The sequence below is a fragment of the Sander lucioperca genome, chromosome 11, assembly GCF_008315115.2.
Source record: "Sander lucioperca isolate FBNREF2018 chromosome 11, SLUC_FBN_1.2, whole genome shotgun sequence".
Lineage (NCBI taxonomy): Eukaryota > Metazoa > Chordata > Actinopteri > Perciformes > Percidae > Sander > Sander lucioperca.
Window position 1 is genome coordinate 33,039,400 of NC_050183.1, and position 16,860 is coordinate 33,056,259.

At 39.5% G+C, this 16,860-nt stretch overlaps 1 protein-coding gene across 2 annotated transcripts in view; it reads left to right on the plus strand.

The window, feature by feature from the left end:
- The window catches only part of mcf2l2 (MCF.2 cell line derived transforming sequence-like 2), a 286,969-nt gene that overhangs the window by 200,723 nt on the left and 69,386 nt on the right, over positions 1–16,860 (plus strand). For both annotated transcript variants that reach the window (XM_036007118.1, XM_036007119.1), the window contains exons 22-25: positions 9,969–10,049; positions 14,141–14,281; positions 15,136–15,228; positions 15,788–15,866. In XM_036007118.1, coding sequence (XP_035863011.1) covers positions 9,969–10,049; positions 14,141–14,281; positions 15,136–15,228; positions 15,788–15,866 — 394 coding nt within the window. The remainder of the gene's footprint in view (positions 1–9,968; positions 10,050–14,140; positions 14,282–15,135; positions 15,229–15,787; positions 15,867–16,860) is intronic.

Sequence of the window (16,860 nt, forward strand, 5' to 3'; positions counted from 1 at the left end):
GGCAACTCTACTGGCATTTTACCAACTGAGACGATCTGGCTTCCATCTTGCGATAGTCTCTGTGTCTCTGCACTGCTCCCCTCTCCCTGTGTCGGTTCTAATAGAGAGCCAAAGTCACGCCCTTCTACTTCCGGTCCATGGGACCTATCTTTCGAAAAACTATGAACGGGAGTGAACAGGGAGAGGCAAATTATTTTTTGATCCCATTTGAATTGAGCCATATGCATATTTTTTACAAATATGATGTTCGTTAATTTAAAAGATAATTTTTCAACCAAAGAAAGTCTCAGTTTATTGTTAAACTGTTGAAGTATAAGACTGTGAAAATACGTAATTAGAAAGACTACACACTTCAATGTCGCATGGATGACGTCTCGCTGAAGCTATGATGTCTGTGTGTATTGTATCGGGGATGTAACGTTACTCAAATGAGCAGCGGATCTTGCCTGTTCTTTTGCTTATCTGCTGAAAACACTTCACTGGATAAAACACGGTAAGATAACGTTACATGTGTTGTGGAACGGGGCTAAGCTAGCTAGCTAGCTAGCGAGCAAGTTGAGCATCAAGCTAGGTGACGTAAATTGTGTGAGACGAGAGATGTAGTTCACTGAGCGGTTTCACACAAAACTAAGTGGTCATATGACAAACCTATGGCTAACTGAGACTTTCTTCAGTTGAAAAATTATCTTTTAATTTGACGAACATCATATTTGTAATCCATGGCTCAATTCAAACGGGATCAAAAAATAATTTGCCTCTTCCCGTTCACTACCATTCATTTTTTTTCCGAATTAAGGTCCCATGAGCCCTCACCACCGGAAGGGGCGTGACTTCAGCTCTCTATTCATGGCCATTTTTTCCGACCTTTATTTAACCAGGAAAAGTCCCATTGAGTTACAGTAACTCTTCTCCCAGGGAGTCCTGGCCAAGACTGCCCGGAAGGAGTCATCTCATTCCTTGGTCATCCTGATGAGTCTCCTATTTCTCCTTAAGAGCTGACCCTGCTCTTTCACCACTTCATATGACCTTTGCTCCACAGGTCGGATGACAGTTGCTTTTCTCCACCACTGCTTTTGACCTGTGAGTGGTTGGATCTGTTAAGTCTTTGGCAGTAGCATTGTAATGTTGTTCCTGTCTCCTTTGACTTTCTCTGAGAGCTTCCTTCTGTCGGCTCACTGTTGACCTCAACAGTGTCTCACTCATGAGTAGAAGTATTTTGGTCCGCCTCCCCATTAGCATCATTGCTGGGCTGCTCTCAGTACCTTGCATTGGAGTGTTCCTGTGGTCCAGCATGGCTAAATACGGGTCGGTGCCTCCTCGTTTAGCTTTTGCTAACAGCCTTTTGGCTGTTTTCACTGCAGATTCCACTTTCCCATTACTCTGTGGGTATCCTTGTGAGGACGTTTTGGACCATTGTCAGAAAACAGGACATCTGGAATGCCTTATCTGGCAAAGTGAGCTTTCAGTTTTACCTTTGGTAAAGCAGAGAATTAATTTTTAATTGGTGAAGGTTTGACCCAACCCCTATGGCCACGCCCCCTTTCACAGCTAATGAACTGTATGACGTAGAGTCTTGTGTGAGGTATCATTGAACTCAGCAGGGAGTTCCCTTTTCATTGGTGACGATTTGCAGTGTCTTGAGTGCCGCGCAAATGCACGGTCGCAAGGAGTGGCGTCCGCAAGCAACCCCGACGCACGCAGAGGCGCGAGAGCCCGTCCATCGCTGCTTGCAGCTTTAGTTAGGGCCCGAACGCCGACAGCGGCGAAGGCCCTATTGAAACTGAAGGAATTATTAGGACCCGAGCGCCGACAGCGGCGAAGGCCCTATTGAAACTGAAGGAATTATTAGGGCCCGAGCCCCGACAGCGGCGAAGGCCCTGTTGAAACTTAAGGAATTATTATTAGGGCCCGAGCGCCGACAGCGGCGAAGGCCCTATTGGAACTGAAGGAATTATTATTTTCTGCAAATGAATTGGCTTTTTGAGGGGCTTAACATATTCAAAAACTCACCAAAATTGGCGGTCGCATCAAGTCTGGTGAAAATGTACGTATTTTAAGGGTTTTGGGAATAGGCACGCAAAAATGGCTCACTAGCGTCCCCTACAACTATATATATATATAATATACTATACTTTAACCATGCCCACTTACTCAGGCCACGCCCCCTTTCATACCATTTGAACCGTTTAAGGTAGAGTCTTGTGTGAGGTGTCATTGAACTCAGCAGAGTTCTTTCTTCATTGGTGATGGTTTGGCCCGCCCCCTATGCTTAAGCCACGCCCTTTTTCACAGCCAAAATTGGCGGTTGCATCAAGTCTGGTGAAAATTTACGTATTTTAAGGGTTTCGGGAATAGGCGCACAAAAATGGCTCACTAGTGCCATATGTAACATGTCAAGATTTACAAAAACCTTCATTGGAGCCATACCCTAAACCCAACAGGAAGTCCGCCATTTTGATTTCAAAGTTCGAAATTAGTGCGATTTTGGCCATTTCCACATGTCTTACTTTAACGAACTCCTCCTAGAGATTTCATCCGATCAACTTCAAATTTGGTCTGTAACATCTAAAGACATTTAAGATGAAAAGTTATTAAAAGGAAAACTTTTCGTCATAGGGCGTGGCCGTGGCGGGGCGGCCATTTTGTGCGTTTCGCCATCAAAACAGGAAGTGGGTGTAACTTGAGTGTATGTAACATGGCGGCCACTTTGAGTATTTAGCGATGAATGAGAAAGTGGCTGTAACTACAGTATACATTGTCATATCTGCTTGAAATTTCACAGAATCAACAAGAGTCCAGGCCTGAGGACATATACAGGCCAATATTGACTTTTGGTCATAGCGCCCCCCGCTGGCAACAAGAAATCTGCCTTATATGACAAACATCATCCGATTTACATGAAACTTAGAATTTGTGGTCTACATGTGATACTGAACCGGCCCCTATGATAGAACCACGCCCACATACTCAGGCCACGCCCCCTTTCATAGCATTTCAACTGTTTAAGGTAGACCCTTGTGTGAGGTATCATTAAACTCAGCAGAGAGTTCCTTATTCATTGGTGATGGTTTGGCCCGCCCCCTCTGTTTAAGCCACGCCCCCTTTCATAAATGCCGACCCGTTTAAGGTAGAGTCTTATGTGAGGTATCAATGAACTCAGCAGAGACTTCCTTTTTAATTGGTGATGGTTTGATCCGCCCCCTATAATTTAGCCACGCCCCTTTTCACAGCTAATGAACTGTATGACGTAGAGTCTTGTGTGAGGTATCGTTCTCAGCAGGGAGTTCCCTTTTCATTGGTGACGATTTGCAGTGTCTGAGTGCCGCGCAAATGCACGGGCCCGTCCATCGCTGCTTGCAGCTTTAATGTTATTAACTGCATTTCTTCACTTGCAGCTCTTCCCTGACAACCACAAACTCAATCCTGTATGACCTTTTGTTACATGGATTAAACACTGTCTGTGTGCATTGTCCAAGGGTGAAGGGTTTTAGTATTGTTATACATGACCAACACTTTACTGCATGGCTCCAGGCGCACACCTTTAACGTACTTCATTGGGATAACATTACATGTTGCACCACAGTCTACCTGAAATCTGACCCTCTCCTTTTTCACCTGCATGTTGGCATAGATTGGTCCTTTTGTGTCTGTTGTTTGACTATTAACCCTACCAGCCCTAAGGTCATTTTTACAGTTCATTGTCCGTCTGGTTTTATTTTCTAAAAAAGCTTGTAAAACATCAACCCTGTTGTCTACAGTCAATTTATGAACATCATTTTTTTTCAGGAAAAACTGGGCTATTTGAATATTTGTGCTGCAGTGAGGTCACTTGAATGTAAAAAAAAAGGTTGTATGACCTTAAAGACAAATAAATAAATAAAACGGAATATGAATCTCACAGATATATATTGATATCACACACATATCAATAAAAGCTAAGCCAATCTCCTGTCTAAATCAGTTCCCATATGTATTAGGAGTCACACTGTGAAGAAATAAACATTATAACACACACACTTATACAGTTGACTAAATATATCCAGACGCTTTTGCCCTCATGACATTCACTTATGCCAATAATCAAATAATAATGTCATATTTATTGAAATCACACACAGCAATGTTCTAAAACAGTTCTCCTATATATTTGGAGTCATGCAGTGCAAAAATAAACATAATGAACATTATAACTCATGTAAAAGGACAAACTATTTACATTTCTTCAAAAAAGGCCCAAATTTATGCCACATCTCAAAACAATCTTCTCTGTAGAACGGTAATTAGACTGGAGTGATCCATCTTTCACTCTATAGCCTTTGTTCTCGCTTGGATTCGCTGGAGCGATCTATCTTTGTCCACTACATAGTCTTTGTATGACGGACCTGCCTTCCCATTGGTTGAAAGACGTCAACACAATCTCGCAAAGCATCATGGGATATTCAAAATGGCAGCTAGCATCGAGCTAGCGGCAAAAATGACGGAAAATTGATAAATTATGGACATCAAGTGGATAAATCTTGGATATAAGCGTTTGGATTTATTGGTGAACAACTCCGAAAAGAGGCACAACTTCCAGGCTGGATGGAAAACCTTCTGTAAAGGCTACAAAGACACCAAAGACACCCCCGTGATGGCTAAGTCCTTAGCTTTTAGCAGCAAAAATCAGTAAGTTTCTACATTAAACCGTTATCAAATTATCTAAATATTAATCAGAGGTGCAGTTCTGCGTCGCCGACGACGGCGTCGGGTTCTACGTTAACAGCCTCTGATCTGGATCCTAGCCTGATGCAATGCACATCTTCTCCGCTGTCTGGGTCCTCTGTTTCATTGTCTACCGCAAACACCCGTGTTTTCTTGCCAGTCCCTGATGTTTTGCATACAGTAGCAAAATGGTTATGTTTTCCACATTTCTTGCATTTTTGGCCATATGCAGGGCATTTTTCCTTTTTTCTTTCATGTCTTCGCCCACAGAACTTACACTGAATGGTGTTTCCCTCTTCTGCTGATTCCTTTTTTTCTTTCTGTCTCTCTTTGTGTGAAAGTGCATGCACAGTCAATGAACTCTGCGCCTCTATGACTTTGGCTCTCTGTCAATCCAAAGTTGCATACATTTGTCTAAAGTAAGATCAGTCTCTCTAAGAAGTCATTCACTCAGCTGGGAATCCCATGTTCCACACACAATCCTATCCCTGATCAAAGAGTCTGCAATGTTGCCAAAGTTGCATGTTGCTGCTAAGGTTCTCAGTTCCATTAAATATTTGTACAGACTCTCTTCTTGGCCCTGACTTTTTGTGAAGAAGTTGTATCTTTCTATTGTTTCATTTTTCTTGGGGTCACAAAATGCATCCAGTGCCGCCAATACTTCATTCACAAACATATTTTCAGCATTACTCCCAACTCCTAATGTTGCACATATTTCTCTTCCTTTTTCTCCAATCATATAATACAGCAGTTTCACTTTATAGCCATCATCTTTGTCTGACATAGTAAGATCCATGTACAAGCAGAATTCCTCCTTCCATCTTTTCCAAGTGTGTGATAAGTTACCGTCATCGAAATCAATTTTGCCCAGAGGGTTGAGTGCATTCTCCATGTTTACTCGCCCGTAGTGCAGACCGTTCCTGTCTTCCTTGCATTTTAGCTTTAGTTAGCCTTTTACTCAACTCTCGTTTTCCTCCGTTGTCGCGTTCCTCCCAGTCTGGATTTGTGTCGCTGCCACCATGTTTCAATAAGCCTTTGTTGATGCTCATAATAAAGACAAACACTGTTGTGAAATCTCCATGCAGTCACGTACATGTACGAGTACTAACTCCAGGTGTGTAACACTCAAAACTCTCCCGGTCCCTCACTGAATAATGTCACCTAGCAAACATATATTGCAACACTAGCTAGATACCTGTATTGTTGCTAATTAGCTGGAACTTTTTTGTCGGATAACTTTCCAACTTACGTTATTGTTCAGTAATGGTTTAGTTACCACGGTAAGCTGAATAATAATAAATTGAATTTGTATAGCGCTTTTCATGGACTCAAATTCGTTTTGAAGCTGAAGGCCCACTTCTACTTTAAGCTGTGTAAAAGTATGGGGATTACAATGTGTTGCAAAAGTAACATCATAGCTTTTAACGTTAATTATAAATCCACCTCCACCCTTGTTGTTACTACCAAAATAAATCACCATTTCTAACGCTACAGATGTAAGACAAAACAGATCCAACAGCTGATAAGCAACCAATATATTTAAGCCTCACATTATTTAAGGCAAAGGAATTTGTTGTGATCTTATAGCAGTAAAATGTGTACAGTATGTCTTTCCTTATTATCATAGGCACCCAGGCAACGGCTTGTGTCAGTGTTGGGACTGAAGCCTCACACCGTGAATTTCGCAACGTCATCTACACAGATTAGGGGCCAGCAGTTACTAAGACCAAGGAAGAGACCATGTCTTGAGTTGGAGGAGGAAGAGGGAGAGTTCATGTATAATTTACAAAGTTGTATTACTTTTTTACAATTTGCTAAAAATAAAGCTCTTTGATTAAAATATTTCTAATTTCTTCATTAGTTATTTCAGTCCTGTGGTATAATGAAACCTTGGTGTTCAGGTTTCATTTTACACGGTTGTATGTCATATGTAATGAAAACTTACTGTTCTACGCCTCACAGGTCCATAGTCGTATCTATAAATGTTATGTTTTGCAGGGTGTATGGGTTTAAACAGTTGGGCTCTATAGTACCATATGTGAAGGAGGGACTGGAACCTGGTTAATCTGCCTTCTGGTGCACCTAAATAAGAAATGTAAACAAAAAAATTCCTTTGCGATTTTGTCACGTGACTCGTGAGAGCAAATCAGTCTGCAAACTTTTACAGCCATTTTAATAAAATGAAGGGTTGTATTCTTGCTAGAGTCCATACATGCAGTTAATGGATACAGGCACGCAGAACTGAAGGCTTGCTTAGCAACGATTAGCTCTGATTAGCGGTTAGCTCCAGTTAGCTAGCTCTGTTATAAAGATATGGAGTGGAGGAGACTGCTGCGGAGAGGGGTAACAACCAGACTCTGATAAATGACGTTCGGGGAGCTTTCACAGCAGCGTGGCCGCATTGTTTCAACGGTTTTATTAGTACAGTTAATCCCACGGCAAGACCACCAGTAGCATGCTACTACTAACGTAACGATAGCCTCTCTGAGCAAGTGCAAAGTTAACGCTGTCATTCACGTGGCACTCAACTTCATGAGGGGGAGGGGCTGAAGGTAGCTCCTCTGTGTGCACTGTAAAAAAATACACCGTTGTATATACTGTACGTTGTATATACGTTGTATATAGTGTGTGTGTATATATATATAAATAAATAAATATATATATATACACTATATTTTTACTTATTTAACTGTCTAGTAAAGTTCAAAGACAGTGTTTAAAAAGTGCAATCCACATATTTACATATGATTATTACAGTAAATAATAAACAATCTAAATACTACTAAGTGTGGTAAAGCCACACATTTGTTTTTATATTTCAGCAATCTGCACTTTAGTTTGTGTGATTTGTTTCTGACTTTCATATATATGTTTACACCAGGCTTGGTCAGTGTTCAGTATACTACTGTGATTGAAGTAGTTAAATAAAAGATGTCATTCATATAAATCACCTTAAACAGTTTGTTTAATCTATCTAATCTTGTGTTGTTCATACTATACAATGATTTATTGCTTGTCTTTGTTGAATAATACAGAAGACAAAGAGCTTAAAAAATAATCATATATTAAATCGCAAGAAATAAATAAATGTATGTAGAAAAAAATGTAGAAATAAATTGAAAGCATTAATTTATTTATTTATTCTTTTATGTATTCTTTTATTTATTTACTTATATATTTATTTCTGCATTTATTTATTCATTTATTTCAGCATTTATTTATTCTTTTATTTATTCATTCATTCATGCATTTATTTCAGCATTTATTTATTTATTCATTTATTACTGCATATATTCATTTATTTATTTATATCTGTATTTATTTATTTATTCCTGTATTTATTTATGTATTCCTGTATTTATTTATACATATATTAATGCATTTATTTATTAATTTATTGAGACTTAAGTCATGTTCCGACCTCCATAGGAGAATAGTAAAAGGTTATATATAAGTTGCATGTTACATTTCCACTCTTTAGAAACGAAAGCCCGCTACATTTTTCGCCGGTGCTTCTGCTTCTTCTTCTCCTCCAGAAAAACCTGACTGCATTGCATTTTGGTATACGGGAGGAAAATGTAGGGTATTCAATTTCAATTCAATTTCAAGTTATCTCAAGACACTTAGAGTCAGATAGACTAGGTCTAGACCACACTCTATAATTTACAAAGACCCAACAATTCCAGTAATTCCCCCAAGAGCAAGCATTTTGTGCGACAGTGGCGAGGAAAAACTCCCTTTTAGCCTTGAGTGGTGAGAAAAACTTCCTTTTAGGGAGAAACCTCATACAGACCTAGGCTCTTGGTAGGCGGTGTCTGACGGTGCCGGTTAGGGGTATGATGAACATTGGCAATTATAGTCACAATAAAGAAAATGGAACTATGACTAGAAATAGTAGTTGTAGTAGTTCATGGTGTAGCAGGGTACTGAAGGGCCTAGCAGGGTGTAGCAGGGTGGCAGGACGTAGCCGGGTGTAGCAGGGCACTGCAGGACGTAGCAGGGCATAGCAGGGCACTGCATTGCGTATCAGGGCATAGCAGGGCATAGCAGGACACTGCAGGCCATAGCAGGGTGTAGCAGCAGCTATGTTCGAAACTGCTCCCTCATTCACTTACTTACTATTCCCTATATAGTGTTTATTGTGAACTATATAGGGAACAACCAAACGAGATTTCGGACACACACTGAAAACACATCGTTGTGTGACTTGCGTCAGTAGATGCGCCGGTTATGTGTGTGACGTAGGCAGGCGTGCCCGGCATCATGTAAACAAACCGTAACAAAAATACCTCTAATACGTCGCTGAAACAAAGCGAGCACTCAGGAGGATAGTGAAAGGTTGTATATATGTTGCATGTTACATTTCCACTGTTTAGAAACGAAAGTCCAAAGTTTTCACAGTGACTTCTGCTTCTTCTTCTCCTCTGGGAAAACACGACCATGATGCATTGTGATGCATTGTGTGATACATTGAGTAAAATGTAGGGTATATCGTATGTACACTTAAATTAGCAGTGCATTGTGGGTATTTCATAGTGGACTATATAGTGAATGAAATTAACTACGGAGAATTCAAACACCACTACAAAATGGCGAACACACTATATAGTGCACTATTTCTGTGATAGGGAATGGTTTTGAACACAGCTATTTATTGTGCTGCTCTGACGCAATCAGTCTAAAAATGCAGCCTTTGAAGGCTGCAACTCCTGAATTTTGACACAGCTAGTGTCATCTATAACATATTTTTCAATTCATTGTGTATGGAGCAGATCCAGACTTTATATTTGATGACATCACAAATTTGAGTTGTATTGCTCTAGTTGGATTTAGTAGCGAGTTGTTCATGTTTACCATAGAACATGTATGATTTTTAAATACCAGCACTTATATAGAGATATTAAAAAAGGTTGCCAACCTCTGAGCTTTTATATAGATAAAAGCAAGGTACAGGCTATGGTACATGTTGTGCAAGAGAACATGGCAATGCAAAGAATACTGGAATAAACACAATTGAAAATAATTTACTCTATTTACAAAGATGGGTTAATATGCATTCCAGCTTGTAAAATTTGACAATGGTACTTCTTCTTTAATGGATTATTGATTTTCCTTTATTTCCTCTTAACCCTACTTGATCAACTATAGCAACAGAACTAAAGCAGGATTGTGCACATAAAATGGCTGCCACTGCAAACTCCTATGACTGTATGAATGTATTGACCAGTGCTCTAAATGTCTGTCTGTCTGTGTGTTAATGTTCACAGGGAAACTTGAGTGAACTCGGGAAGCTGCTGATGCAGGGATCCTTTAATGTGTGGACTGACCACAAGAAAGGCCACAGCAAGGTACAACCCAGCACTCCAGTAGATTTACTGTAGCATTACTGTCCCTACATTATCAGTAATAGGCATTAGGATGCCATGCCTGGCATTTTAATATTAGTCAAACAGAATGCCTTTAATAACTGCACTTGTGTTTTTGCAAGTGAAGTCTTGAAGCTGCTGCCAGAATTAGTTGAGTGAGACATCTTCCTGCAGCTCTCCCTCTCCCCTCACATCCACCCTCTCCCATCGGACGAGCACAGGCATAAGCATCGGCTTCATACAGTAACCTGTACGAGCAATTGTCATTATTTTGTCCTGAATGCTGTTATGCAGTGGCAATTCTATGAGAATTACTGTCCTGTTTTTTTGTAAAGCCTTTTGAGATGAAATTACATACTGTGATCCGAGGCTCTAGCTAGCTACATAACATTAACTTGAAGTAGCCGCAGCCTTGAGCTACAGTTAGCAGAAGGCTAAACTACTGGCTCGTCTGCCACGTTTACATTTTCTATCACACCACCTCCGACGTCACCTCATTCGGATAGCAGCACTAGGCAGTGCCACGGCATCGACCTCTGGTCTGCTCGTAGCAGGCTAACACTGGCATTCGAACTGAGAGGCTGGGTGAGAGGAAACGTAAACACGACAAACAAGCCAGTATTTTGTGCTAGCTAAGGGCTAACCCCAACAGACCACCTCTCCCTACTGTTTTCACAGCAAATGCTGGACAATAAACTGGACTACATTTTTACACAGTTTCATTCCTGTTTATACATGGATAACAATAAAGTATCTCTTATCTAATAGTTTAGCCCTGAATTAACTGCAGCCCTGAGTCTTTGGACACGGTTGTAACATATCTTATGTTGTCTATGATGAGTCACAGTCACATCACTTTCTTCATGTAATGCTTTTAGATGGCTTTGAGTAGCTTAATTAGCTCTGCAGATATCAACATCTTTATCAAACACCAGGGGTCTCATTTATAAATGTGGCATACCCACAAAACGGGGCTGAAAATGTGCATACACCACTTCCCATGCAAAGGTTGTGATTTATAAAAAACAAACTTGACGACAGAATGTGCAGTCCTCCATGCAAACTCTGACCCATGCATATGCACATTTTGGAGACAATGGGAATTGGCGACGCAGATGGTGAGGTGGTGAACTGAAGTCAGACTGCAGAAAGTACACGTGGGAATAACAATTACTTTTAATATTTTCAAGTATTGATGCCTCACGCACATTTTTTCACTCCATATCATCCACGTTACCATGAAGATTAAATCCAGCAGTGTTATTTGCGCTTGTACTGAGTTAGAATTGTTCCATAAACACTTTGTAAAATCCGACTCAAATCTTTAATAAAAATTCATTCTTAATGTTTAATCGGCACTATCTCACCGTCACACTGACCGCTACGGAGCGCAGTAGGAGGAGATGGCCCGACTGCATGGAATACAGGATAGCATCAAATACCCTAGCATTAGATTATGGCAGAACACAGTGTAAATAACTAAATATCTGTCTTTAATACTGTGCATATATCATCAATGTCAAAGTCTGGAAATACACCTCAACAACTCGAACTTCTGGTTACTGTCTGCTCATTCTACAGTATTTATTACTCATTCAACAGGTAATCAACTTGATAGTGCCCCTACAGGTTAACATGGGACACTACACATCACAATGGTTAGCAGAACTTCCACCGAATGGGACTGCACACTCATCTGCATTTGCAGAACAGCCAAAAGGAATACTCTCTCAGAAATGACATGCTATTGGCCAAAGTCTCCCATCACAGGCTAGAGTTTCTAAAGCCTGAAAACATAGCCAAGGAGGAGATGCAGAAGTCTAGTTTTCTCTCAGACGGCTTGAATAACAATATGCTGAAAGACTATTGTGTGAATGTTGATTCAGCAGCATTCACAGTATTGTTATCCGATTCTATATTCTTCAATTTTCTTTGGTCGCCTCTAACTTCTGCATAAGTTCAGCTACAAAACACATTCAAATATCAAAATGTTCAGCGCTTTTACCACATGACAAAAGTATTGTTCTGCTATTTATACTTTTTAAAATATTAAGTTTTTTAAATTTTTATGGAGCAGTCTTCAAATCCTCTTTAGGCTTCTTCCTTTTTGAAATGCTACTCCTCCCACATACTTTTACCTACAGACGACATTCAAACTTTAAACTGTTCACAAAACCTTTAGCTATTACAGTTGTATTCAGCTTCATGATATCCTTTACAGTGTTGGTGGTATCACTGTTTAAGTTTAGTGTTGCATTCAGGCTTTTTCTGTGTTATAATGGAGTGAGTATTGCATGACTTCTCTAAGTGATGACATCACTAGAGTGGGAAGCCTTGAAAATTGTCTTAAAACCTCTATAACTTGCTCTCACGGCCACAGTATTTACTTGTCATACACAGACTTTGTTCAGCCTCAATTAAGCAATAGGCCTTATAATATAGTTTTTGAATTAGCTGTGTCAAAGCAACAAGAACAACTCAGACTCTGTCTGTTGCCTGTCTGTCTGTCTGTCTGCCTGTCTGCCTGCCTGTCTGCATTCAAACCTTAAAATGTTCCACATCAAGACAAGCCATTCATATTAATTAGAACCATTAGAACCATTCCCACTTTTGCATATTTTCCTACAACTTAATCTTTTTCTTACGCATTGAAGCCAGATATTCAGTGTAGTGACAGCTTTTCAGAAAACCTTCAAATATTCCACTTTTTCATACATTTTTGGTGTTATTTAACATTTTAAACATTTATACTTATTTAAACCATTCCCACTTTTCCATCTATTCTCACTGCTTTACTTTCTTCTTACGCATTGAAGCCAGCAATCTAGTTTAGCTTTAGCAATTTAGCTTTTCAGCATTCACAAGCATTTTCTATAGGAAATGCACTTTCTAGTTAACTTTTTGTCCTCAATGAAAGCCAAAAATGCCTATCACAACTTTAAACAGAGCAACAGGGTTGTGAATCGGTTAGTTGGAAGGAGATGAATGGGATTTGTAGTAAATGGGCTAAAACATGCATGCATAACCATGTTAGCATCATATATAGTCATCAAAGCAAGAAAACATGAAAAAAGAAAACCACTGATGACAGCAATGAAAGTTTTTTTCAGGCGTGTCTGCACAAAACAGGACGAGGTTGCTGCAAATGGAGCTTAAGATTGCAGCAGTTGCTGCAAATGCTCAGCCTGGTCGCACAGAATTCCGTGAAATGATCACGAATTGTTAACAGCGCATTACGTGGTGGTGGCACAGATGTGTTTAAAATTTGTGTGGCCACCACGGAAAACAATGCCAATGTAAAGTCAATGAGAAGATGATGTAGCATTAAGAACGACTACGGTAGCAAGTACTATGTAAGGCCGAAATTCCGCGTAAGGAGGTTGGTTGGGGTGGTGGATGGGTCAAACACAGGACTTTCACCCAGGAGACCGGGGTTCGTGTCCCACATGTCAAGTTTCCTAAAGTCGCTTTCTTCTGTTCCGTCCCGTTCTTCCCGCGTGTCACAGAACCGTAAGCCCACCCACGACCTTTTCCTGAACCCAACTGTCCCGTTCTTCCCGCGTGTCATGGGTAAGTCCACCCATGACCTTTTCCTTAACTTAATTTTTATTTAACGGAATTATTCCGTGGGCACATCACAGAATTTTCGGCGATCCGTGTTCATTTCACGGAATTGTTCTGTGGGCCCATCACGGAATGTTTTACGATTCCGTGAAACAGCCACAGATTTTGAGTTAAGGGGCCGTGTTTATTTCACGGATTTCTGTGAGATCAGGTTGAAATGCTGATGTGTGATGATGAAAGGACAAAATGTCTGTTGCGAAACATTTATCCTCTTCAGTAAGGGAACAAATGCAAGACACAGTATAAGAAGCAAGAGGTTTGTGAGAAATATGGTGCTAGTTTGGAGAAACCAGACAGGTAACATGATTAGGACTAGGTAACAGAATTATGTAATGTAATTGTTTGTTACCACACTTAATTTGACAACACTAATACTTATCAACATAACAAAATATGTAGAATGATTAATGGACAGGCAAATAGATAAAATGAAGATTACCTGATTTCAGGTGAAGGACTTGGCCAGGTTTAAGCCCATGCAGAGACACCTGTTCCTGTATGACAAGATGATGCTGTTTTGTAAGAAACGAGAGGAGACAACAGATGGACACGAGAAGACCCCCTCCTACAGCTTCAAACACTCTCTCAAGGTCAGAGACATGTGGTGTCCCTTTTGTTTATGTGACATCTTGGTGTGTGGCAGATTGATAAAGACCCCACTATACTACAAGTATTATATATGCTTTGTTTTACGTATAACTAAAGCTTTGTTTAAAGTAAATATATGTAACTTTTCTGAAACTGTGTAATTTTTCATCTGATGATCATAAATGACCTGTACCAGCAAACAACAAACTTTGGCCTAATATTTTCTTTTTGTCCCCCTGTACTTAAAGCGGTGGTTGCTACAACAAACTCTTAATGCATTGGCTTGTGACACAGTGACAGTGATACCCGGTTAAGCTCACGATACATCCAAAGTACACTTGAAATGCAACCATGCACCGGTAACATATTCTCTTATTGTAAATGAATGATTTCCTGTCTAAGCAAAACATTCATCGCAACTACATGACCTCCTGGTAAGGCTAACTCAGTAATAAAGTGGGTATACAGCACCGTAAAGAAAATACCTTTACGTCAGCAGGCGTGGTAAAAGCACTATTGCTTTTGTCCAAAGTGGCCGATAGAATCAACACAAACTGAAAGTTACAAATAGCCACTTTAAATGAATTATCACACATCAACTGACACACAGCAAATCTGGGGGTAGGGTGGTATTTCAGCATTGTGCTGGTTGGTTTCTGGGTGTCCTGAAAAATAATGAATTACTTGTAAGACGCAAAAGTTTAGTCTTCTATGTGCACTTCAAGGCAACAGAATACATAGACAATGCACATAGGTCTCCCTAGCTGGTTATTCTGGCCATGTCAACTTTTTGTCATTGTTGATGCCACAGTTTTGCAGCATCTCACAGTGTCTCTGCCCTACTGTCTCTGTCCAGATGAGTGCTGTGGGGATAACAGAGAACGTCAAAGGGGACATCAAAAAGTTTGAGGTGTGGTACAATGGCAGAGAGGAGGTTTACATCATCCAGGTATGTTGATGACGGTAGAATGAGTTTCACAAAAAACAGCAAATATTAGATAAGAAAAGGAAGTTTTTGGTGTTGCTGCATAGTTAAATTACTAATGTAATACCCTGGTCATGTCAGAAAAAAACATGTATTTGAACACCTGGTGTCGTAAATTGTGAAAGTGTAAAAGTGTAGGTATATTTTTTTGTTTCTGTTATAAATAAAAATACACTAACACATATTATTCAAAAGACCTCTTTATACTTATATACATGTGTGTATATATATATAAACATTTTGTTTTCGATACATCTTGGGACGCATTCAGTAATATTTCCAAAACTGTCCTCTTGGGGACAGTGTTGCACCATACAGCTCTCCCACTTAACTTACTTACTACTACTAAAAACAGCATTATTGTTAAGATGCTCTTATTGTATACAGTATGTTGCTTGATGTGTTTGTGAGGAGGTATTTCAAAACAAAAACTCTTTATAATCTTTTTAATATGTAATGGGTAATGTGTGTGTGTGTGTGTGTGTGTGTGTGTGTGTGTGTGTATGTGCGCATTCTTCCCCAGGCTCCTTCCATGGATGTGAAAAATATGTGGGTGTCAGAGATTCGTAAAGTTCTTACAGGCCAGCTAGAGGCATGCAGAGGTACACACACACATGCACATGAAAATATCTCCTTACTTGTTTTACCCCCTTCATAACAACTTACTTTATCCAACTTGAAGCCGAAGGACACGTGCCTCTATGAATCCATTTAGCTTTGCATTAGACCAGTTAACATGTATTGTGATAACTACATGGTATGTACACAGAAACAATGTATTTCTAATCACACATTTAACTAATTGCTGTTGCTGCTATTGTATTGCATCTTCACAATCCTCCAGACATGTCCCATGCTATATTAACTGCATCTTTCATGAACATTCTAAAAAAAAATACTTTTTAAAATTCGTATTTATATTCTTCTTAATTTCCATTTTTCCCACGTTGTGGCTCTATCATTATTTTCTGCTGCAACAACTCAATTTATCTCTGTTATCATGAAATTGTCAATAGCAGTATCTATCAGCACATCTTGGAGTTATCCTTCACTGTAATCTGGCAATAGGCTTGTCATTCTCTTGTACCGACTGTGTTCCCAGTGAGGGAAATGTCCTCGTTCTAATACTGTCTGTAAACTGCAGACAGAGAAAAATTTAATTAAAAACATACACATATAATCACAGTATATTAAGCATTTTTGTAGTTGTCATAAGTATACAAATGCATCACAATATTTAGGACATGTACAGTCCTACAAAAAAGTGTCTTTATTTTAACAGTAAAAAAATATATATACATTAAAACTAGTGACTTTCATGTAAATAACTATTTAGTACTCAAACGAAGAAAATAAGAAAAGAAAAAAAGAAAAAATTAAAAGGGTTAAGTTGTTTCCATTTCTGCTTCAAAGCATTCACTGTGGTTGAGATCCAGTATCCCAACTTACATACAGGAAGGGTTGCATTTACATTTCTGTTTGGTTGATGAGCAGTGACCTTAGGGAAGTAAATGATCAGTAAATTAATAAATTAAATAAAGCAGTAGGTTTAGCGATGATGAACATAATTGTTATTAATAGTTAAAGCCCTAGTGT